The sequence below is a fragment of the Odontesthes bonariensis genome, chromosome 18 (assembly GCF_027942865.1).
Source record: "Odontesthes bonariensis isolate fOdoBon6 chromosome 18, fOdoBon6.hap1, whole genome shotgun sequence".
NCBI classification, from domain to species: Eukaryota; Metazoa; Chordata; class Actinopteri; order Atheriniformes; family Atherinopsidae; genus Odontesthes; species Odontesthes bonariensis.
Window position 1 is genome coordinate 3,154,099 of NC_134523.1, and position 25,217 is coordinate 3,179,315.

The window sequence follows — 25,217 nt, forward strand, 5'->3', positions numbered from 1 at the left end:
AATTGCATTTGTACACAAAATCCAAAAATGAATCCAAAAGTAGTGTATAGCTTTTAGCATTTAGCTTTATTTTAAATGTGCTGCCATATGAATGAAAGTGCCATAACATTTGTTGTGCAAACACACTTTTAACATCAGCATCTTTCTGTAGTTTTTATGTAGAAGCCTCGCTCCACTGTCTGTTTCCTTGAATGACTTGCTGCTATCAGTTGTGTGTTTTGCCTTTAAGTGATATTTTAGACTGGAACTACTACGCTGAGAAGACAATTCAACTTGGCAGTGTTTACAGATGACTTTGGTTCTGTCGACTCCGCCGTCTGGAAGAACTTTAAAATGAAAATGGCCGAGTAAAAGTTCCGTACCCTTCTCCATGTTTGGTGGATCCGCCGATTACTTTCTTTTCCTGTTCCGCAGCAGACAGCAACAGACTTTTACAAAATAAAAGCCTGTGAGCAACAGACTTTTACAATAATAAAATAAATTAAAAAAACAACTGCGTTAATGCGCAACCAGAAAATTTGGTTGGAAGTCAAACTAATGCTGCATGTAAGATTATATGGTACCAGTTTGCAGCCAGTAAACCGTTAGTCAGTCCCGAAGTAATAAGCTGAAAAGAGGCATATCGCCACCTATCGTAGTGGATTTGGACATAGTACAACCGATAAATGGAGCCTCCCGCATTCTTCCATCAAAAGTCTGTAAGTATCAGCTGCAGGTACAAAGCTTCAGTCACTTAGATGTGGCCTCAAATCTGAGACATTGTGGTTGAAACGGGTAAGGAAGAGTGAATAAGCAGTTTATTATTTTACTGTGTGTGATTCTGTATGGATTCACATTGTGTTGTGGACACCTAAGTGCTACCATGAGTAAAACTTTCAATGCCTTTCAATGCTTTTGTTGATTTTGGACTGACTGATCGCAGCGCGGGTATGCTCAGGTATGACTGCTGTGAACGACTTAAAGATGGATTTTCTTACACTGGCGTTCGGATTTGATTTGATTTCCAAGAACATTTCCAAAGCACTTCCACTGATGAGCGCCAGCGTTGCTGCAGTGTCTGGCACCGGCAGAATCAGGCAGTCCTGTAAGTTGTGCTTTGGAGCTGCCACGGATCAGACTTGCAGCAGCAAATCCTCCAGCTCCCTGTTGTCTGTTCATGGCTCATCACTGCGTGTGGGGCCGTTGGCATGAACCGGAAGCTGACCGCGAGCTGTTTCAGTGATGTTACGCCTCAGTCGCTTGGCCCTCGTCACACTTGCTCTGGTGTCAGCTTTTCCTGCAACCAACACGATGATCCTCACTGTTTACATTTCTCTTTTTTCCTCATCGTTTCGTCTCTCTCCTCACACCTTCACAGGTCGGCCCACACGGCACCACCCATGTCCAAAGAAGAGCTGTCCAGCTCGGTGTCCCTCCAGCTTTTCAACGGAGAGACGCAGCAGCTCACCATCACCTTGGATAACATTGGGACGGAAGACATCGAAACTCTGGAGCTCACCTCCAAGGTTATTACCACCAAAGGTCAGCTCGCCGAACAGGGTTTGATCGATTTTATTTTATTTCAGATGTTCAAGGGAGATCAACAGCCTCCAAGTCAACAAAACAAAATCATATAAGCAAAATCCCACTTAACACACCTGAAAAGGAGTGGGAAGAAGCATAGCTTATTGAATCCCACCCCTACACATTCAAAATATAATACATATTACTTGTACGCACCTCCATGTAAAATCAAAACTATACCATACATGTTATACATGCATATCCAAATAATACAAAAAGAAAGAGAGATAGAGAGAAAAACAAGAAAAAAAAAATAAATCACAGCATGTTTTCACTCATGTATCTCTGAAAAACGGTCTGTTTATACATTTTCTTGAATTGATACATACTTTGACATTTTTTTAACTCCACCTTCAGAGCATTCCACATCCTTACTCCACATATTGATAAACTGAAACCTCTCATTTTCGTTCTATTCCTGGTTCTTTTGAAATTAAATGTCCTTCTTAAATTATAATGTACATCTTCCAGACTAAACAATTGTTGAATGTTACCAGGTAGCTTATTATTTTTTGCCTTATACATAAATTGCATTGTTTGAAATTTTACCATATCAACAAATTTTAAGATCTTTGACATCATAGTCGGAACTTTCTCCCTTTGCTCATCTTGAATATTTGTGATCGAAGATGTTCTTGCCAAACTTAAGTGGGAGTTGTTTCTAAACATTCCAGCAAGGAGAGTAAGATTGACAATATTTGGAGAAAACATGTGCCTGGAATTAAAACAATGTGCATTGTGTGTGCTGTCTTTGATTTACTTCACCACACACATATTGTGCTCCTCCTCCCTGTGCCCACGGTGCTACAGAGGTCACTGCCTCATTGTCTTTGCTCCCACATCTTTCATGTCTCTGTGGCTTTTCAGCTCGTGTTCCATCTCTTTGTTCAGCACCTGCTCACACCGCACATCTCTCTGCGGTCCCTCTCATCCCAACTCCATCTCTGCCCCCCTCTTTCTTTGTTGTCTTTGTTCTTCCCTAAATAAGAAAAAGTAGAAATGGCATTTTTGTAAGTCCACACAAAGTTTTTTGCTGGTATTTCCCACAGAAGTTTTAGTATTTTGGCAGCTTTTGCTTCTCATGTCTGTCGATGGTACAAAGATGGCGTGTATGAAGCTGTAGGTGCAGTCGCGTCTGGTTGAGAAACTGAATGTGGTTTTAGCTGCAATATTTCAATCTTGTAATCTTCCCTTTTGGTTAAAACAATTTCTCTCCTTATCAGTAAAGATGTCACTGTTTAAACTATCATCATTATTCTTCTTCTTCTGTCACTGCAGTTCACCTGAAGATAGAAATATATAGTGTTTTGACTAATTTACTGTAGTGCTGACTGAGGTTGCATACTTTGTTCAAAGTGATTTAAATGAGCTGTTGGGAAACTTTCCTTTGCTCCAGATCTGTTTGCAAATGCTGCATATAGGAAAAACACTCCAGCCAAATTTAGTTTTCTTCTTTTAGATGAGTTCATTTGGAATGGAAACGCTACTTGCATTAGAATGACATTGAAATGTAATGATATACAGTTAGTTTCATCTGACCAAACAAAGTAAACAGGGCCATCTCTGCCCCTGGCACACTGGCTCTCCTCCTCCAGCTCTGCTCCCTCCAAAGCACTCAGTGGGGCAGTTGTTGAAAGATGGAGCCTCGCAGCAAAGCTGCAGCTCTTTCTCAGTGTTTTGTCTCATGGCAAAGGGAGGAGGCAGCAGGAAAGCACAGTGCAGCGGCAGTTTAGATCTTGTGTCGATTTGAAGCATATTCCTAATTATATTGTCATTTCACTCTGACACACTCCGGTACAGTTAAAGGTACCAAATTAAGACTATTGAGCAGTGGGCAGAGGCTCCATGCTTGTTGCAGGAGGCTGTATTCCCATTGAAGCCGGGGATAAGCTGGCACTGGAAGGCGAATACTCATTCAGCCTCCTGTAACTCGTGCATCTAACTAAGCTACTCATTGGGTGATCTTTTTTTTCTCAGCTATGCTTTAAGATGGAAAGACTGACTCCAGCATCTCTAATCTCGTGACTCGCTGGATTTGGGAATGTTGGCCATTAGCATTCTTGCCTAGCAACCATGCCGAGGTTTGAAACCTACTAAATCATCTGCTGCTTTGGTTGTTAGCATGCCAACGCTAACTGGATTGGCTGCTGAATATGCTCACGCTCTTTTCCATTGGGAGCAGATTGTGGGGAACGTTACTGCCACCTACCTTTGACTTGGCTGCTACTGCAGTCTATGCCTGCTCCCATTAATTAGAAACCAATAGCTTATGGAGCTATTTAATAAACTAACAAAAAAGATATAACAAAATTCTCCTAAGAGATGCCATCTGTTAGCCTCTTGATGCTAATGCGCAGCGAAGACGAGAGAAGATCCAATGAGGAGTTGTCTTCAGTGCAAAGGGACATAACTTCCTGCTGCAAGTTAATAGTTTTATTATTTTGATTTTCTTTTCTTTTCTTTTCCAATTGCAGTTCAAGCGTTGTGTCGCCATCTTCACTGAGCAACCAGTCAGACATCTTTGTTTTCATTTTCTTGCATTTCCCAAAAAACACTGAGAAAATAACATTCTGCATCCTCAGATCAACCTCAGCAACACGGAAAAATCAGGATAAACTTTTTTTTAATGAGAAAAGAAGCTGGAAGTCCGAATTTGAGGAATTGATCTGACATTTTTACAAAGGCCCCCGTGATCTCTGACGACAGCTGCGTGTCTCCTCTGTCCAATGGTTAACACTCATAGACCTAATCTTAGCAGGCGGCTTTTGTCAGTATTTTGGGTAGTGTTATGGGGGAGAAGCTTTGAGTGTCTCTTGTGGCTCGGGGGACCTCTGCACAGAGGCACATTTATGGTAGATAGGAATTGGCCTGTCAATGGTAAATAGTACCGGACTCTAATTAAAATAGTCTGGAATTTAGACATTCATCTACCTCCTGGAACCTCTCTGCTCGTCACACACCCGGCTGCCTGCTGGCCAGCCTCCAACGCAGTAGTCTCTCGAGTTAATGAGAGCTCTTTTGGAAATGCAACCGTTGTTAGATGTTGCAAATATAGTGTTCTCTCTAAGGGCATGTTAGTTTAAGAGCTGGATGAACAAACAAAAAGGACTGAAGGTTACATCTCGCTGTAGGGGTTGGGGGGCAGGGGGCTGCTTTTTTTGCCTCTCTTGTTCAGAAACTCTGGGCGTTTCATTGAAATGATCCGATGATGCAAAACTGGTCCATTTGCATTTATGTCACATGACCTTCTAAATTATTTCAGGGGGAAAAATGTGAAATATAAGAAGAAATAAAAAAAAAAATGGATGAAGGTGATTTTTTAATTTTTTTTTGTAGCAGAATTCATTGGACAAGGAGATGCCTCTTCCACCGCAACTTCACTGTTCAAACACTTCATTAATCGTCATCCCCCTCTTTCTTTTCTGTATTTTTTTTTATTTCCACTTTATTCATCCAATCCAGTTGCACCCCCCCCTTTCAAACACTAATCTTCATTTTCAGGACATAACTTGTTCCTCAGTTCTCTGTTTTCCTTTTTTTTTCCCTAAGTCTCACTTTGTTGAGAGCAGATATGTCTTTTTCACAGCAACGCAGTTAAAAGCAGCAATTTTTTCTTTGAAACCTCAGTTCTGGAAATTTACTTCTAACGGTGATACTTTTCAAGCCCTCTTAGCTCATCATTTGACAGTAATTGGTCCCCGTGGTCAGAGATCAAGACGCTGGATGATAGATATTACTATTTGAAAGATCGTCATTTATTTTTCTGCTTACTCCGATTTGGTTTCTGGTCCTCTTTTAAACAAACGAATTGTTAGCCCGATTCTTTCGTTGGAAGCCCAAGAACAAGCTGGAGAGATCTTAAGTTAAACAAAGTATTTATTAGTGGTCACATGTAAAGTGTGGCATATCTGGAAACATTTCATTTTTATGTTCCAGTTTTTAGTTACATGAGCCGGCCAACCACCGTCTTTGTCATGTTCTTTAGAGGAGATAAACAACGTGTGTTGTTTTAGGCGTGTATCTACTGTACCAGACCTATCTGACCTAATGAAGACGCTTTATCTGACCCAGTTATTTTGTCTCGTTACGTCATCTTAAAGTCTTGGACATATATTGAGTTTGTATGAGCATGAGGAACATAGATTATTTAGTTATTATTTAGTAAAATACAGAATATGTATGTATGGCAACTGTTGATGTTGCCGTGTAAAGAGGGGACACTGTCAGTCTTCCTAATTTGGGATTTTTCTTGCCAGATTTAGCTTCTTTTCGAATCCCTTCTGACTTTTTTTTTTCCGAAAACGGTGAATAGTGACATCGAAAACCAATTTTCACTTTTAGCAGTTTAGTGTATTGGTTACATGTTAGTGCTCAGCTCAGCTCACAAGTTTCTGTTTGTATATAAAAAAAAAAAAGCACTCAAACTCATGAATTACAAGAAACACTTCCTGCTCATTGAGCTTCTCTGATATTGTATAACACATGCTTAAGTATGAATATGATACACCACCAAGTGTGAACTGTAGATCAGCTCAATTCGATGTATTTTAACAGTGTACATCATATCTTTTCTTTTTCAGTTGCCAGTAATCTTCATGATTTTGGATAATTTTAGTACAAATCTAATTTATTCTATTTCCCCAAGTACATTTTTTTCGCTCATGTTTCCTCTTAGCATCCCTTTATGTAGTGTTTCCTTCATCCCACAAATGAGCCATTTCTATATTTTTGGCATTCTTTTCCTGATTGTGGCAGTTTTAGATCTCCTTACGATCTGAGTCTCTTCGTTCCAAACTGCTCTCTTGTTGTGTGACGTTTCCAAGTGTCCAAGCCTGCGGGAGAAAACAGAGAAAAGGGAGAAGAGAAGCGAAACGGGGAGAGAATCCTGATTACATCTTGATTGACAATCAGGATCCTCTCCTTTTCAGCGGTCGCCGCGCGTGCTCTCTCTCAGCAGGTATCATTACAGCACAATGAAAGAACCGCTGTAAGCAAATAAACACTTTTGAAGGCCGCGCTTTCATTTTGCTGCTAAAGGCCGCCTGCGGTGGTGCATGTTGTTCAAAAACCTCTTTCAGAGCTTTTATCCGGTGATACAGACATGAAAGAGTTTGCCGACTGCTGCGCAGTTTGAACAGACGAGAACAGTGAGAACTATCTTGTGGCGTCAAATCTCCTTCCAAGTTGAACACATGTGTCCTGGGTTTTTCTGCCCTCAAATGTTCACAATGAGCAGGACAGTCTGACTCCTTTCCAGGCGACGGCCCCGACTTGTTGTTTGGACTTTTTCTCGGTGCAGATGAGCCGGCGGCTCCTCTAACCCCTGCAGTCTTTGTTTACTGCACACTGCTGCTGCTAGAAATGATCTGACCAGTCACCCTCTGGTGTTTAAACGAGGCCCCCCTGTTCTGCGTGTGTTCTATTTATAGAAGAAATAATTGTAATGAAATTGAATCCCAATTGAGGTTCGTTTACATAGTTTTTTGGGCCCTTTTGGGACCCCCCCCCCCCATCTGTATGCAGCTTACGTTTTAGGGATTATTGAGTACGAGTACATCTAAGATATTTGGTTGAATATAATAGAAAGAAAGCACATTAGATTATGCAGCTGAGAAGTTGTGTTGTTTATAAAAGTATTTATTTATTTTTAAGCAGCACGTTGCCGCAGCATCTCTTCTCTTAAGCACACATGTTCAGGAGCTGAGGAAACCGGCTGCTGGAGTTTTAAAAGCAACGGTCCTTTTTCATGAAGGCTTGATATTCGATCTCAGCTGCTCAGCAGTTTGGGTCGTTGGTCCTGAAAACAAGCATCCGTCATGTCGGATTGTCAACACTTTGTTTTTTTTTAGAATCGTTGCTTTTGGTCTGTTTGGAGACGCAGCTGCTCTGTTAGATTTACTTTCTCCGTCACGCTGATCACATGAGAACTGTTTGTAACGCAGCTTTGTGGCGTTACTGCTTGTCATGGAGACACTGCAGCTCCTGACGGATGAAATGCCTTTAAAATAATCCATATTTGTAGGCATTTGTTCCAAGTTTCCCGTAGAGGTGGATGCTTTGGGAGGAACCTGCCTCCACACACTGCAGATGTATTGCAGATTGGGTTTTCCTGCCTCTATTTAGCATTTTTAAAAAGGCTGCTGTTAAAAGGTTTGATACGTCTTAACATGTTCAGCTTGTTGTTCGCTCGCTCGCTCTCCTTGAAGTTTTAAAGTGTTAGAAAGTAACGGTTCAGCCAGAGCACTCTGGTTTCCTCAGAGAAAGAACAGACTGGTGAGCTGCAGGATAACAGTCCGGTGGGCTAATTGTGTTGCAGAGCAGTTGATCTTCCAGCTTCTTTTCTTCATGCTTGTTTGTTGCTGTCGCCGGGGATTTTGGCCTTCAGAGGACACCGGATCACGAGGAACTCGCTGCGTTTTAATTAAAAGGCCATTTTTGCACGAGTGCATCTTAAGTTTAACCGGTGTCTCAGCAGCAGCTCTTTGTTCTTATGATTAAGGATCCTCCGCTTCATGTTGTTATTTTCAAAGGTGCTTACAACCTGAATGCAGCTCCAACTTTCAAATTTGGCCTCAGAACGGAACTTTAATCTCGTGTGTTATTTTCCAGCTTCCAGTAAAACAAGAGAGCGAGTGATTTATTGCTGAGTCAGCATGCGTAGGTCTGTGCTAAAAGGCACACATATTCTACATTTTCAATGTAGGGTCTTTTGTCTTTTTTCACACTTTAAAACATTTTTTTTTACTTTTACCATTGAATTTTGTTTACCTTAGAAAAAAATAAAAAGATTTCACGCCGTGAGGAAATGCTATTAAAGGCGTTAAAGCAGCAGGGAAATACATCACCATGTTGATGTGATACTGAAGCTTCTGCTTTTCCTGAGAAATTGTCCCGCTGATGAATAGCAGAGGCTGAAATGTTATTGCAACTCTTCCAAAAGTGAGAGCTTAAAAACCCTCCATTTTCTTCAGGTTTTCAGCTCTGACAATTGCTCATTTTTCAAAACCTAATGCCACCGCCCGGCTTTCCTCTCTTCTGTTTTACTCCAGAGAGCGTTTATCCCCGTCAAAAAAAAAGTTTTAATCTCTGGTTACGCAGACCCGCTTTAACTGAGACGCACACGTTTACTGAAGTCTCGTGGCTCTTTAATTGTTCTTTCTTTTTTGGGGTTGACCGCATTCTCCGTCCTCTTCTCTTCAAATCCACTTCTTTATTGCTTCATGCATGTCGCATCGGTTCTAAGTTTTTGACGCCGTGAGAACCTCCAGTCGGAACTCATAATTCCATCAGTATTGATGCTGATAAATCCTCATCGGTGTGGAGCTTTTGCATATCAATACTCGAACATGCTTTGCCCCTATCAGGGAAAGAAAATGTCCAAAAGCCCCTTATTTGCTTTCTCCAGTTTCATTTCCGTTCTACAACAGCGCTGCGGGGACTTGGCCTAATTCCATTAAACCTGGTGGAGAGGCAGAGCTGTGGCTCCGGCACGTTGTGTCTGTGCGAGCGGGTTGTTTTAAGCATTTATCGCGTCCTCAACTGTTTGGTGGTTGCTGCTGATTGAGCTATTGTCTGTTTTTTTTTTCCACCTCTTTGGCCTGCAGTCGTGTCCACATCGTACCTTTCAGCCTCTCCCCACTTCAGCGGCCGCACACTGGACTGCTGTGCCTTGTCTGCATGTCTGATCACTTGGCAAATCAGCACTGCGGTGTCGACAGTGGCTGTAGCTTTCCAGAACGCCGAAGTGACAGGACTTGCCTCCTCAGGTCACCCTGCTTACTTAGTCATCATAACCATGTAGGGGCTTTTTGACAGGCCACAGTCGAGCGAGCCCCTTGCAGCCGGCCGCGTTCTCCAAGGGAGCTGAAGGAATAAAAGATGAGATGAACCTCGGCAGGAAGAAATGTGTGGCAAAGCAAACAAGACATTATTCTTTCTGCCACAGCGCGGATGCAGCCATCTTTTAATATGAGGCAGGCAGTCTATTTCTCCGAATAACATGTATATTCAAAAGGCCTTGATGCACAACGTAAATCACCAGATCATTTGAAACGCTCCTCGGCACAATGATGCGAAATGTGTCATAAGGATAGAACGCAGCATGGCGCAAAGAGAAAGGAAATGATGGATTAATATCGCTCTTGTGATTTTTGCTGCAACAAGCAGAGCCGGCTCTGCAGCCCTTTCTCCTTTCACTTCCTCACAGTTGATGAGCACCATGGTTGCCTGATGCGAACCGATACAAATCAGATCCAGATTTGAGCTTCAAAGGTACAATTTCATTGGTTCCTGGACCCCGGGTGACATGGTTTCCAATGCACCATGAGATCTGACCTCTGGAAGGGGATTTGGATTTTACAAGAGGCGATGGATTCTGGACAAACGTCTGCAGAGCATCGAACTGTACAGCACCAGAACTATCCAATGTGTTGCAAAAAAAATGCCAGAATGATTCTGACTTCTTCTTTTTTTTAAATAAATTTTTCTTTCAACAATTACAGTGTCAGGGCACATCGCATGTACATAGTTAAACAATCATCCTTGTATCAATGTCCTTATTATCCAGTGGCAATGGTGGTGTCCTCTTCTCGTCCTTTATAATCAGTCCATTTTTCACCTTTATCCTCAAATTGTGCCTCTTGTAGTCTCAGTTTGTGTGTGATTTTCTCCATTACAAAAATTTCTTCCACAGTGCACATCCACTGCTCCTCAGTCGGTGGGTCTACTGTACCACATTCTCGTAATCGTTTTTTTAATGGCTGATAGCAGCACTTTAACAAGATACTCATCCTCTCTTTGTATTATCTCTCGTGTTAAATTCCCCAAGTAGAGTATTTTACATGTTTTTGGTATCTTATATCCTATTGTTTTTTGTACACCCCTCCATAGTTTGTCCCAGTATCCTTTTAACTTTTGGCAGGACCAGAATATGTGTGTATTGTCAGCATCCATGTGACCACATGCTGTTTCTGACTCCTAACATTTCCTAGTTAGCGATTTCTGAAACTAAAAGATGGACCTTTGTCTGTCTTCCCAGTGGATAAATCGCATATCCTGATGGAAGATTGAAATCGAATTTGGCTCGAACATTCCTCTCAGGAATTACAAAAACGAACACTGTGAAAAGTGGAAAATGATGCATCTCAAATATCAACATATTAGCATTGAAACACAAGGATTTCAGCCTTCTTAGCATCAAGAGGATCTGATGAATATTCCGGAGGATTCAGCAGATTGTACCAGGAGGCCTTTCTTTAGATTAGAAGGACCCCTCAGTATGTTTCATCTGCAGCCCTCTGAGACTCTTTCAACACAAACTCTACATTATAGTGTGGCGAATATCTCGGGAGTCTCACGGTGACTGAATTAGTTTCGGCTGGGCTGAAGTGAGAACTGAATGTACTCTCCACGGTTTGGTTTGGTCAATATTTGTGCCTCCATATAAATGAATGTCTGCAGCTGAACTTTTCGATTTCCATTTAGTTCACTAATTACTTTTTCCCATAATGTGGTAGGGGATGTGCTTTTTTTTTTCTTTTTTTCTTTTTCCGCAGAAACAGTTTTTGGATTGGAGATTAGATATTTAAGTTTTTGCTCTGAGGTGCAGCTGACTTGACTTCTTTTGTAGTTTGAAGAATAAGATAACAGCCATATCTCCTGACTTCTCTTTATACGGTGTGATAATAGCAGCGCCACCCACAATCCTGGCCGTCTACCTGTTGAATTATGTCCTCATGTTGCACATTCACATAAATGGCTCCTCTTTTTTTTTTCTTTCCATAGTTCTGATGTCTTTTAAACCACCCCCCACTGCCACACTGGCTGCTCTTTCTCTCTGAGCTTTGAGTTTATGAATATTTAAAGCAGAGGGTTATTCACTGAATCTTTATTTAATGCTGCCTACATTCACGTCCTCTTAGAGGATTTTATGGGCTTTGCTTATGAATGAAGCAGGGATGTGAAAACTGTTGTTCTTGCAGCGAGCTTGCAGCCCCCCCCAGCCCGTCACTCTGCTGCGCTCGTGTTAAAATCCGCCTGGTTGTTGTTCCTGCAGCCCTAAAGATCAGGAGTGTCTCACCTGCACTGACAGAGCGCATGCTTTATTTAGGTGATGTATCATTCATTTGGTGCTCCGGGCTGAAGTGGTTGCAGCTGAGTCATTCGTCTGCGGAAGAAGGGGCTGGGAATCATAAATTACAACATCGAGTCTAGTGACGGGCACAAGAAACATGACAGTAACACCAGCATTCTTTGTGTTGTTCAACCCCCGTCCCCCCTGCTGCTCCTCCTGCAGCAAAGACCGTAATCAGCCTCTTAAAAATACATTTTCCTGCTTAATTCTTCTTATATCACATGTTATTTTGGCAGTCTTTTTTTCCACCAGAAGTATTCATTTCCTTGTCTCTCCCCTTTTTTGTGGACACAGAGAAAGTGTTTGGGGAATTTCTGAGCTGGGAGCTGGAGGAAGCTTTGCGACACCTGCCTCTAAAGCCCGGCCAGGCTGTGACACTGACTGTCAGCTTCAAAGTCAAGCTGGACTTCTCTGGTCAGGAAAACCTGCTGCAGGACCTCAATGATGGTGAGTGGAAAACGGGAAGTCAACAGAACTAAACGCCTTCAATAAAATCACACCCCCATAGAAAGATGGTTCTAAGGGCGTCATCACAAACCATATACATTAGATAATTAGAGGTACGTCCTAACTTTGATACCCATAGACGAAAAGATCCTGCTTTGAGGAATAGTTTATGCAACTCTTACTTCTTCCACATGCCAATGTTTTTGACTCTGTATTGATAAAGAAACTGTTTGGGGATTTTAAGTAGAATAAGTCCTCCTCACCCTTCGTGTCATAGGTAATTATTTTCTCCCTTCCTGATACCGAACGAGAGTCCCAGACCTGGTAAAAGTTACTGTTATTATTGGATGCTGCCACAACTCCCGTTAACACATGTGGAATCGCCACTCTTGAAGAATGTTCATTCTTTTGCTTTATGTTGCAGAAAACTAAAGAAACCAATATGACACATTGTTGTTATCAATGGCAATCAATGTAGGGTATTAAATCTGAAATCAATTTGTAATTTGCATTCCTAAAAAATGCCTGCAGAGCTTCAGAAGCTGTTATACCTGGTTGATTGACAGAAAACTTGCCCACAAAGAGAGAGTTGTCAGTTAAAACAATGGAAAGGGTTAGAAATCTTCCCCCGGAGGTGTGATTTAACTTGGATTGTGGGAAAAGATGTCAGCTGTCTCCAAAATTTGGAGCACGTACAAACAAAAATAGGAAGGTTGTATAAGGGAAACATGCAGGTCGACCAAGAAGACGCTAAAGCCTTGTGATGGGAAACTCAAAGTAGAAAATGTGCTACAGAAGAGAGCAAAAAAAAAAGGGCTGAGACAGGAATCCATGTTTATGGCTGAACTGACAAAAAAAACTGGCTGAAGGAATTGGGGGTTTCCATCCAGAAAAGCCAAACGTAAACCATCACTAACAGCTAAACTGAAGAAAACGAGGTTACAGCGGGCCAAAGGTAAGCTGTCACAGAGTGATGATTGGATGAAAGTGATGCTCAGAGATGAATCGCCAAACTGGATTGGACAAGGAGATGATGCTGAAACTTTAGTTTGGTTCAGGTCCAATGAAACATGTAAAGATGGCTGTCTAAAGAAAACGAGCCCATTTCCACAATCATTGATGATATGGGGTTGATGTCAGCTGAAGGGCCAGAGGAGATAATTACCTCTACAGTAAGTGTACAGGTGGACACTGAACCTTTGGACATTTTTCTCAGTGCTTTGGAGATGCTGAGGTAGTTTTCAGGATGACGATGACCACACGTGGCCAGCAAACAGGCTCCAACCCGCTCCTAACCCGATCCGTCACCTGCTATACATGAAAGTTTTAACCTAATTGTTGAAGAATATTTATTTTTATTAGTGAAGTCATCAAAGAACTTAAGCTGTCATGAAAGCCATGAGAGCGGCAACAAAGCACTAAATGTGACTGATTCCATGATGTTTTTCCTCTTCTAATTTCTTATTTTCTGAAGCAGTCGGGACATTAGTTTGCTGAAAATTATCTTAACCCTGTCTTGTGTTTTATCAACTCTAATTTCCGATTCAGTGAAGATGACATCTAACTACTCCATTAATAGGAATATTACAATTTTGGTAGTGTTTAAGGAAAAAATGTTCATCAGCGACAATTTCAAAGCTTACAAGTTTAAGCAACGAGACACTAATTATTAGGCGGTTGCTTTTCTTTAATCCTTTGCTTTAAATTCAGATGGAGTCATCCTCTGTGCATTGGCTCATGTCCCATAAATGCCTCCCTGACTTTTGTCTCCGTGGATCAGAACTTAATTTCTTCCTTCATGTCATGAGACAGCAGCTGGTTAAATGCCAAGTCTCTGAAGAGATTTATATAGTCTACACCCATAGTATTTTGCCACTTTCTTGCCACTGCCAGATTGTTGTAATAGATGATATAACAACAGAACTTTGTCAGAGTAAATGATTCAATGACACGTAAGATCCTTAGAAATGATCTTGTTTTAAGTTGGATTTGTGCTGATATGAGTAAAGAATGACCAAATCTCAGTGATTAATCTTCAAATGCCCTCTAAACCCGGACCTTTCTTGAGCAGATGCATAGCCAATGTGTCCTCAGGTCTGCATTTGGTACAAGTTGTTTGATTAAGGACATGATCAGCTTAAGTGTTTTCTACATTCTCTGCTTCTGTTATGGCTCCTTGAGATGGGAAGCGTTCGCAAAGATTTCAGCCTTGCTTTAATTATTAAAGCTGCTGTTTCTCTGGGACCAAATATCCGTCTCCCTCTCATCAGTCTCCATGAAAAGTCTCTTTGGTTTCCTATCAACTGAGCAGTTTACCATTGTCTTAGTTCACCCATGAGTTTCCTGGATAAACGCTGGATTTGGCTCTAAAATTATTTTAGATGACTCAATGCTGCAGTGGGTCAATTTTAATGACATGTAGCTCCAGACGGTGCTGATTACAACCCTTAACAAGTCTGATGGCGAAACTGGGATGGATACCTAAAAATGTGAAAAGGCAGATTTGTTTGGTTTGTCCACTCCAGGCTACCATGGAACCTTGCAATATGGTGGACTTTTCTGTGCATTGTTAGTGATTCATAGAAATGAAAAAGGGGGAAAAAAAAGGTTATAAAATTAAAAAAACAAAATCGACTTTTTCTTAAAGGTCATGGCAGGAAATCGGGAGGTGTATTGATTACGGCTACATTTCACTTTAGGATGCTCAGGCTGTTTTGCATGATGGTTCATTGTCAAGATTTTCTGGGGCAGTAAAAGGAATTTGGCTGCTTTTACTCTTATTCATTACACAGGAGCCTTTCATGCTGTGACGAGTCAAAATGTCTGCTGTGGGTAAAGGTCTTTTGTGGTGTTTGCATGAGGAAAAAACTAGCAGCCGCAGTGTGTCATGGCTCAGCATTATTGTCCCTTTACGTTTCTTCATAATGGTCCAGTGTGTCATTGTTAAAGGAGATAAGAGAAGGAAGTGTTTACATTCCATAGCATGTAGATCATTTGACAAGCTGTCACTTCAACACTTCAACACAGCTTCTTTTAACTCAGTATGGGGCCTTTGCTAGCAAAACTGATTATTGTCTCTGACCTGTATGTTTCAAAATGATGTGAGTCATGCATTTGCAATCAAGAATGTTTATCGTACTTAACGTGTTGTGTCTGTACTGGATCATGTAAAAGTGTGGACTCCCTTCTCTTCTTATGGGGATGAGCACTACAAGTGGATAAACCACCGCTGATGTCAGCACGGGAGAACTGGATTAAAGGGGAAGTTCGTTTTTTTAAATCTGGACCTTATTTATGGCATAAAATACGTTCATCTACTCACCGATAACAGTTTGGTGAAAGTGGGCGTCCTTCGGGCGCTATTTAGATCACTCGAGATCCGCGCATAACCATATAACGGGAGAGAACCGGGCATAGACAATACAGCCTCTAAATAAGGCATTATCTGTCTTTATTTCACCGATACTTCCAGACAAATAAATGAATGAACGCGTACTATTGCACTGTTAGTTCAGAGCTGCCGTGTTGTTGTTATTGGGGGCTATCGGGGGCTTTCTACACACGCGTCTAGTGGGATGACGTCATCACCGCGCGCCGCTGCAGCACAGCTCATTGACTTATTTCGGCTAACTTCACACAGAGTTTGCTTCTGCTAGTTTTGTGCAACATTGCAGAATATTTATCAGATTTTGACAACGTGGACGACGACTTTGAGTACGACTTTATCGTGAGTAGATGATTGTATTTTATGGCAGAAATAAGGTCCAGCTTTAAAAAACAAAACAAACAAACAAAAAAACTTCTCCTTTAACATAGGAACAGAGGATAAACCAAAAATAATAACCGCTGTCTTTATTCATGATATGATAATACTAGATATTGTAAATTGTAGTGCTGTGGTAATGAATCCAAATCACTAAAATAAGCACAAACTTCAAGTGTTTCTTACACTCCTCTGCTGTATTGACATTGTACTGATGCTGAGGTTGACATCTTACCTTTTACTAAATTTACACAACCAAAAATCATGAATACTGTATTAAAGACCCTTTTTCCAGAGATCAAGTCCCTCCTACCTGGTTGAGTTGGCTAGTTGCCATTAGCACCTGCAGCTCTGGCCTGCCAGTCGTAGTGGCTGCTAGCATCTGTGGCTAGTTTGGCTGCTAGCAGATGTGGCCTATCGGCCCCTGCAGTACCTAATCTGTCATCTAGTCTGGTATCAATCCCCTAAAAAACAATCTGTCCCTTATTCTGATGTGGTGAAAAGGAAGTCGTGCCTGTTCGTACTCCTGACATTTCTCAGATAAATGCTTGGATCCGTGTCATACTTTAGAATTCTTTTATTTGCAAAACCAAGCCGTTTCATGGTTAAATTTGCAGACCTGCGTAGTCTGTGGTATTTTTTTTTAATGGGACACTGCAATGACTCTGCCCACTTCTGCTGTAGTTGAACATCTTTAAATTAAACATGAAGGCTTACAGAATCTGATTTCATGCCATCACAGTCATAACCAGAACACGTCACGTCTGCCAGTTTTGCGACCAGAGGAAAACACACCGGCATGCTTCTCCACCTGGCTTGTGTTAGTTCCTCCTGTAACCTCATAGAGCTCAACCCAGCTGCTACAGCTCCATCCTGCAACTCCTCAGGTTTTCCTTCTGCCAATATGGCTGCTTAAATACTAGAGTGGGAATTTGAATATTTTATACTCTTTACGTAACCCTTTCCTTCTCTTATAGCTACGTACATTTTCCAAGAAAATGTTGGTACATGTGCCCATATGATCTCTGCCTTCCTGATTAATGATTCACCAGTAATAGGAGGGAGGTCTGTCCATCTCTGCTTCCCGCCTAGCTTTTAGCCTGCTCACTTTCCCTTTTTCTTCCTGGCTTCCAAAGAAGGCGCCCGAACCTTTCCCCCTACCTCGGAGCTCATTCGTTGTGTTCCGTCTCCACCCTCTGTCATAGTTCAATCTCATCCTTCTCCTCTCGTGTACTGGCCCCGACCTCTCCTCCTCCCTGTTGAACCTCTTCGCTGCAGACTCCATGGGCTGATGAATATTAATGTGAGATCAGTGCGGAGTTGCTCCTGCCTCTCACAGACTTCGCTTTGTATGCATTTGCATGCAGATTCGGACGCCTGGGAGAGTAAACTCGTGCGATGCTGCATGTTTATCTCGGTGCCACTCTCCACATGAGGTTGTTTTAACGATACCGTTTCAGTGTTTTAATTAGCCGAGCAATAATTGAAGCCCTGAATTAATGAGATAAGACGCGTTTCCTCCTAAACAGCAGCTCTGAATGCACTTATTACAATGACAATTACGGGATGCAGTTTTTTTTCCCAAACTCACTCGATGCTATCTAGCGCTTTCATACATTAATGCAGTCGCGTTAATAATGCTGCGTTAATATACGGATCAACTTATTTGCATAAAACTCTTGTTTCGCTTTGTTCTCCGTCTGTGTGAGTTTGTGCAGGAAGATTAGCAAAGTTCTGCCATCTTTGCTAATTAAACTGTTAAATCTGGATTAACTAACTATTCAAATGCACTGCTTAGCCATCACAAATGGCCACATGTAAGCTCTATCAACACCAGTTTGTAGCATTAGTAAATAATTATCTTGTCAGAGTCAGCCATATAATGACACTTGCCCTGGGTACCCCAGCCAAACTGACACCAGCTGGCCCGTCACATCGTCTGTTTTAAGGCGTTGTTTGACATTTCAGTAAATCTACGCATTAGCTTTCTAACTTAAAATGGGCTCACAAGGCCATTGCTCCTTAAAGAGGAATAATGAGAACCGAGTAATTCATTTTCATGAAATGAGTTTTTCTTCCCCAGTTTCATTTTTTTTTTTTATTTACTCCCACCAGCCTGTTATTTTAGCGAAAGCTGGCTCATTTGGGAGGGAAAGGTTTAACGAGGAACCCACTTGTGCCGCGGTGTCATCAGAGATGGGGTTATTGATTGTTCCAGGTCTGATCATCGACAACAAACAAGGGTTTAAATGCCATTTGTTGTGAAGCCCTTTGGAATAATCTACGCTCCATCTACGCAACACTTTTGAGTCGGCTTTGTGCAGATGGAAGAAAAACAGCTCTGCCCACAAACAAATGAACAACAAAGCTGAAGATGCACTACAGGGAATGTTGAATGTCTGTTCAGTTCTGCAGTCGTAAACAAAGTGCACAAAATAGCCTACAAAGAGAATCTTCTGCTTTTGTACTTTACACATTGGCTCAATCCCAATTTCCTCCCTTGGCCATACCTCTCAGCCCGGCGCCTTCATTTAGCAGGGATGAGGTGTCGATCTCTTTTGGGGATCAAGAAGTAGCAACATCATGCGCTTCAACAAGGCTATTGGGGGGTCATTTGGATTTCTCTGTGACCATTACAATTTTTTTTTCCCCTAAAGAAAAGGGGCACCTACATGAAGGGGGGTGGGAAGCCACAGACTCTGAATCTGTTGATGACTGGCTCTGCTTTCTGAGCCACAGCTACCTGTAGGACATGCTCTTATTTTGGACAGGGAAAAACTACTTATCCAGCTTAAAGGAACAATCACCAGGGAAAAATGCAGATAATCTTATTCTAAATGAATAGACCAACATTTACATATGTTTACATAAAAACAACAACTTTGTTGTCAAAGTATTGAATGTTTTACACATCTTTGCCACTCTTTGCAGTCAGTGTGCTCAGCGAAGACAAGCTCGAGCTTTTAAACAGAACTAGGAATGTTTTTTGTTCAAAACTGTTTTCTTTAACCTTTAGACGCCTCCAATAAGGCTGATGTAAGAAGTTGACACGAGCAGTTGTTCCGCAGCCTGTGTTTAAAGCATTTTTAACTCCAAATCGATAGTTCACAAGATTATGAGATTTGAATTAATGCTGTTACTGTTTTTGGCCCATTGTTACAGAAGCGCATAATGAAACCTTTTGATTTTACATTTTTGAAAAAAAAAAAGTTATTTTTGTTGATATGGATATTCATGAGTGCCAGTGAGGTCAGCGCAATCAGTCACGAGTGGAAACAGAGCGACCAGAGAAAAGCTGCAATAACAAAATCTGAGTTTGAGGATGAATACAAATGCTGATGCATATGAATGAATTCCTCCTCTTTGATCGGGTGCAAAGGTCTCCACTCTCAGACCCTCTTACACTCCAGCTCTGCGGCCTGAGGAGAAATCGGAGTTCGCAGCTTGTGCATTGTGTTTCTCAGCCTCACTGAGGTGCATGCAGCCTGGTGCATTGTGTTAACATCGGCACTTCTCTGTATTTGATATAACTGTGAGCTCAGATGTCCAACTATCCTGTTCCGACTGAGGGCTCAGCTTTTATTGTCTGTCGTGCCGCACCGAAGGTTAGAGACTGCGCCCGTGTGTGATTCACACCTTTCAGAACGTCCACAGTGATTCAACACGTCATCTGAGGAAATTTCAAACTTTGCTTATTATATCCTGTTTATTGATCAGCTTGCATTTCGGTCCATGCTCTGGTGAGAGTCAGTCCATCAGCCTCTAATTTAATGTTGCCTGGAACTCAATGTCCTCTGTGCTTTAGCAGAGGCGAAGGGACAAATCAGACAAAAGCAGGCAGAGCCTCGCTGATTTATCCTCCGACAGAGTTTATCTCTCATTCTGAGTTCAGCTCGACTCCAACGCGCCATAACTCAGCATCAGATGGGAGTGATGTCATCGGTCAGGCCTAATGGGCCCCGACGTGCAGCGCTCTTTATTGTGTTAAATGGTGTGAGTGTCGTGGCTAATGACAGTGCTACTGCTTTCATTAGTGTTGGGGTTGAAGACGGCACCTCATATGCAGTCAGTGTTTGCAGCTTAATCAGAGACTGAGCCCAGAAGGTACGGCAAAAACAGCGGAGCCGGATTCAAAAGCTCCTTTAAATCCAGGATGAGCCTTTTTTCCTACCTTCTCATATTTTTTTTCTCAGTCAGCTGAACTGCTTATGTTGTCACTTTTGAACTCAGCCTACACAAATTCTTTTAAGGTAGAATCTTTGGGTGCGTTGCTGCAAAACTTCTCTTTGTTCCAATCTTTCTTTGGGGAGAGGGTGTGGGTAATGCTTTTGGTTTGAAAGTGTTCTGCAACACTATAAACCTTTAGACTGTTACTAAATTTCTATACGTTAGATGAAGGCAGGCGCGGCAGCCGTGCGACCTCTCTCTGTTTGAAGCCATCGGTAATCAGCCTATGGAAGATGGCTTCCCTCAGATGGTGGCAGCTGAATATACTTTTACTTTTACCTTTAAACTGCACACCAGACTCTCATAATGTTCAAAAGTCACTGATCATCTCACCCACTCACTGGGGATTAGAGAGAGAGCTTCGACTCATCCATCCGTCGGACGTATGTTTTTATTCATATGTATATTTACCCCTCTCGCCTAATTGCTGTCTCCGGTTAATTCTTTTGATGTCATTGTTTGAGGTCACCACAGACACTCAGCTCTGTTAGCACCACCCCCTAAATAATGGTAAAACTGAACCTCAATTTGCATAAAACCTGGAAAAGACAAAGTTTTTTCTTGTAATTTGGCAAATGTATTCCGGTGATTTTAATAAATGTTTGACAAGAATGTTTCTCCGCTGGACGGCTGACAATCAGTAAAACGATGCGTGGAACCACCGGGGGTCATCGAGAGGGAGCCACTTATTTAATGAAATGTTTAATGAAAAGTGGAGTGTTAAGCTTTTTAAGTCGCCTCGAGTTAAATGTCCCATGAATCGCTGCATGCTGACGCAGCCAGCTCTTGCTACTGTTTGGGCAACTCAGGTGTTCTTAAGTGATCTCTCTGTGACCTCAGTGGGGCATCCGGGCCAAACGGACATTTCCGTCAGTGTTTATGGTAATCGTTCGTTCATAATTCTGCTCATCATGTGGCTCCAATCCTCAGTCTCTCACTGCAGCATTATTTCAGCTGCGACACTCCCAATCTCGACTGGTCTATTGTAGCACTGGCAGCAATGCGGCCTTTGATAGAAGTGCTGAGCTCACCCGAATCTCCCGGAGGCCGTTAGACGGAGAAGGAGACGGATACTGATTGGAAGGTGGGTGTAAAAGGGGAGGGGGTGATCGGGGAGCAGTGCCATCGTCGTTAATCACGGCACCCATTACTCACGCAGTCCCTGTGCCACAGGACACGCCGAGTCATGTGTACCTCCTGAAACGGGCTGCGTATCATCATGAAGGATTCAGCTCATCAACTGTATATTTGGTTGTTTCCTCTTCTGCCTCTGCCTAATCTGTTAAACAGTGGGATGAAGAGAACGAGACGATAACGGGAGATTATTGTCACCAGAGCGCAGACCTAAAAAAACTCTCTATTTAATTCCCTTTATAGCGTCTTATTTTAGGCTGTGGGGATATTTTGGGAAGTGTTTTGCACTGTGAGCAGTGTCGGCTCTAACTGTGGGCGACAGAAATGGTCTGCATCAAACATAGGTGGGACTCGAGGGGTGGGGGTCCAGAACTCCCATCCTTCCTTAGACGAAGAGACCCTCCCTTGCAACCCTGAACTGGCTAAAGTTGGTATAGACAAAGGATGGTTAGATGGACATCACCTTATTATTGTGAAGGATGTAATGTAAATGTACTTTATTTATACAGCCCTTTACAGACAATCATTACGATGTACCAAAGTGCTTTACAGCAGGTAATACATAAAGAGAAGAATAAGTAAAAACAAATAAAAACAATAAAAGAACAGTGAAAGCAATAAAATACAACAAAATCGAATAAGATAAAATAAGATAAAAGTGTCATCATACTACTGGCTATTAAAAGCCATCCTAAATAAGTAGGTTTTTAGCCCAGATCTGAAGAGGCCCAGGTCAGAAATAAGACGCAGCTGGACGGGGGGCTTATTCCAGAGCCTGGGGGTAGCTTTGGGAAAAGGCTCGCTCACCCCAGGGTTTGTATTCTGACCTGGGCACTTCCAGCAGAAACTGATCTGTTGACCTCAGAGCTCTACCAGGACTGTTAAAAGCTCAGATAAATACGATGGGGCGAGGCCATTAAGAGCTTTAAAAACAAACATTAAAAGTTTAAAATCAATTCTATAAAGGACAGGAAGCCAATGGAGGGAGTTAAGAACAGGAGTGATGTGCACACGTCTGTTGGTGTTGGTTAAAAGACGGGCAGCAGCGTTCTGCACCAGCTGAAGGCGGCTGAGAGAAGACTGGGAGACGCCCACATAAAGAGCATTAAAATAGTCTAACCTTGAACTTATTAGGGCATGGATGGCTTTCTCAAGGTCATGACGACTTAAAAACATTTTAACTTTGGCCAGGAGACGTTGGAAATGGTCCCAAAACTGCATTTTTGCTCAACACGGCCACAAAGCAAGGCCCCGTGTCTGTTGCGTTTCCACAGAAGCCCAAGGTGCACCATAAATAAGGCAAATTAAGTCAGCTGACGTATGCCCCTTCTTCCCAACGGTGCTCAGCAGAGTGTTGGCATTGGCGTGCTGCTCTGAGCTGCCTGCAGAACAGGAAGCGCGTTAGCTCCATTCACTTAAAATCTATTCACGTTACACATTTCAATGAGCAACTGCAGATTAACATTTTCTGATTGTGCTTTGACTGCTTTCTTGTCACAGTCGAAGGTGTCTCTCCTCAGTCCTCCTGCTCTCTCCAGCGGACTGAAGCTACACAAATGGCTGTCTTATAACGTTGCGTTAACAAACGGCAACAACTGTTGCTGCTGTACAACTTTAAATGAACCGATTTCACCAGCTGCAGTGACAGAAAGGAGGAAACAAAACCCTGAGGACGCTCGACCAATCAGAGATGCTCAGTGGTTGTCGGCTCCCTCCAACTGTGAAATTTCCAGCCTGGAACTCTGCTTTGCCCCAAAGGACGGAGAAAACCTTTTTGCAGTCGAAATGCAGCTTTAGTCCACGAAACAGGAGAAAGTACTAGCCCGAATGCTCCAAAAGTACTTTGTCCCATGTTTCATGGGAGCAAACGCAGGAAAAAAATAAAAATACCTGTGTTTTTGCGTACAAGCTGCCCTTTTGGAGAATAGGTGGAAATGTGGAAGGGTCAGAGTTGGCAAACCTTTACCCAAAGTTGCCGACCCAGAATGTTTCTCAGATTTTTTTCCCTGTTGGAGAGTTCCTGGTGATGAGTAAATGCAGCATTAAACACAGCACCAGCTGGGTTAATGTCGGTCGCGATGAGCGTCTTTCATTTGTGTCTGCGTCAGACTGCAGTTTAAACCCCCAAAGGTTTCCGACGCTGCTTCAAACGACATCAACTCGAGACTGGAGTTTGTTTCGTGATGCGACTCCAACTCTTTGATTATGTGGAAAACCCACGAATGTCAAACACTCAAAGAGGGAGGATGGTAGGGGGACACGATGCGTGCGAGCGCTGAATTGAGTATTTACACAGACGGACAGAGCTTTCAGACAGGAAAATATTTTATAAATTGATTTAAAAAAACAAAAAAACAACAGAATACTGATTATAGTTTTAGCTGTACGAGCAAACCTGAGTCAATTACAGCCAGTCAGCAAGTCTGTTTACTTATTGCACACGAGGCTTTCGTTTAGTTTATTTTACAGTCCAACTTATATCCAACCGTTAGATATCATCAGAAAGAATGGGTATTAGTGTAACGATAGAGCAAACTACACGTATTACAAAGGGGTCGCTCACGGTGAGCAGCCTGTAGAAGGTGGGCTTTGGTTCCTTGTTTAGCTTTCCAGCCTGCAACTCAAAAGCAGACTTTCTGAGCTGCCAGCTGATGACACGGCTGATCATTTGTTGAATGTGTGCACGAGTTAATGGCCAGCTTAAAAGGCGACGTTACTGTTGTGTTCCCAACTCGTTTTTGCTGCCTCAAGATGGCCAAAAAAAAAAGTTGTTAGTGCAGGTGTCAAAGAGCCTGCCGGTGTGTGTTAGCTCTGGGCCTTTAGGGGTTTTTAGCTCTGTGGCTGAGCGCAGTGCACAGCTTGATAAGCTGTTTGCTGTGAAAATACACTGAACATTTCCTCACTGTTTACCTGTTGTTGTAAATTGATAGTATCTCTCAGTCCGACAGGATTCACCTCATCAGTGCAACAACCTTCCTTTTTTCGCACCTTTTTTTTTTATCCTTTCGTTCCTTTTAAATTCAGCTGTTGTGAAGTTTGCTCGTCTTTGAGTATGTCCGTCAACTCAGTTTCCGGAGCTGCTGCAGAGGCTGGTAACATCCCCTCTCTGGAGGGAAATTGCACTGACGTCAGAGAGTGATATGATTCCTTTGACGTCAGAGCTTAAGCTGTGGGCGTCATTTTTTTTTGGGTATTGTTTGAGTGGGATGAAAGCAGCAGCTCCTGCGGTGGTGCCGAGCACAGCTGCTGGTGCTGCAGCTGCTCCTGTGTCCACGCTGCTTCTCTCAAGGTTAGAAGTGAAAATTCACTCATTTATTCTTCACACGCTTATAACTGTGCCCGAACTCTAAAATTTCAGATTTTCCTGACCCAACAGCTTGTTTTATATTCACTCTAACTTTTTTTTTTTTTTTTTTTTACACGGAAATAAAGAAGACTGAAACAATTTAAGGTATTATCTAGCAGGCCTGTATTATTATGAATGTACAGTTACTTTATGTTAAGCTTGCATGTGTTTTATTTTAAAAGGGGTTGGGATGAACAATATATTATAGCGGAACAGCGACTTATATGATTAGATGCGGCTCAGCTGCAGTACAGAGGGTTAATTTTCATCATTTCAACTTACATCCACTTCGCCACGCTTCTTTCATTACTTTGCTGTCCCGTTTTTAAACGTTTTTATTGAGATAATAGCTACTTTGCAGGCTACAGGAAGGCACACAGAAGTATAGGAAGTATGATGCTATTCTTTTTAAACGAGAAAAAAGAAAAGCAGGCTTTTCATTTCTATCTGATGGCCTTCTTTCGGTTACATGCCGACATGGGCCTCAAATTGTCGGACTTTTTTCCTCCCATTGTCAGAATGATGGTATGTTTTATTTTTTATAAACATCCCACCATTCCGACAATTCCTTTAATAGCTTACTAAAGCCTTTTTTTTTTTTTTTA

General features: G+C 42.2%; 1 protein-coding gene across 2 annotated transcripts in view; it reads left to right on the plus strand.

The window, feature by feature from the left end:
- Positions 1 to 25,217, plus strand: part of trappc9 (trafficking protein particle complex subunit 9) — a 242,679-nt gene that overhangs the window by 62,691 nt on the left and 154,771 nt on the right. For both annotated transcript variants that reach the window (XM_075449744.1, XM_075449745.1), the window contains 2 exons: positions 1,358 to 1,521; positions 11,990 to 12,142. In XM_075449744.1, coding sequence (XP_075305859.1) covers positions 1,358 to 1,521; positions 11,990 to 12,142 — 317 coding nt within the window. The remainder of the gene's footprint in view (positions 1 to 1,357; positions 1,522 to 11,989; positions 12,143 to 25,217) is intronic.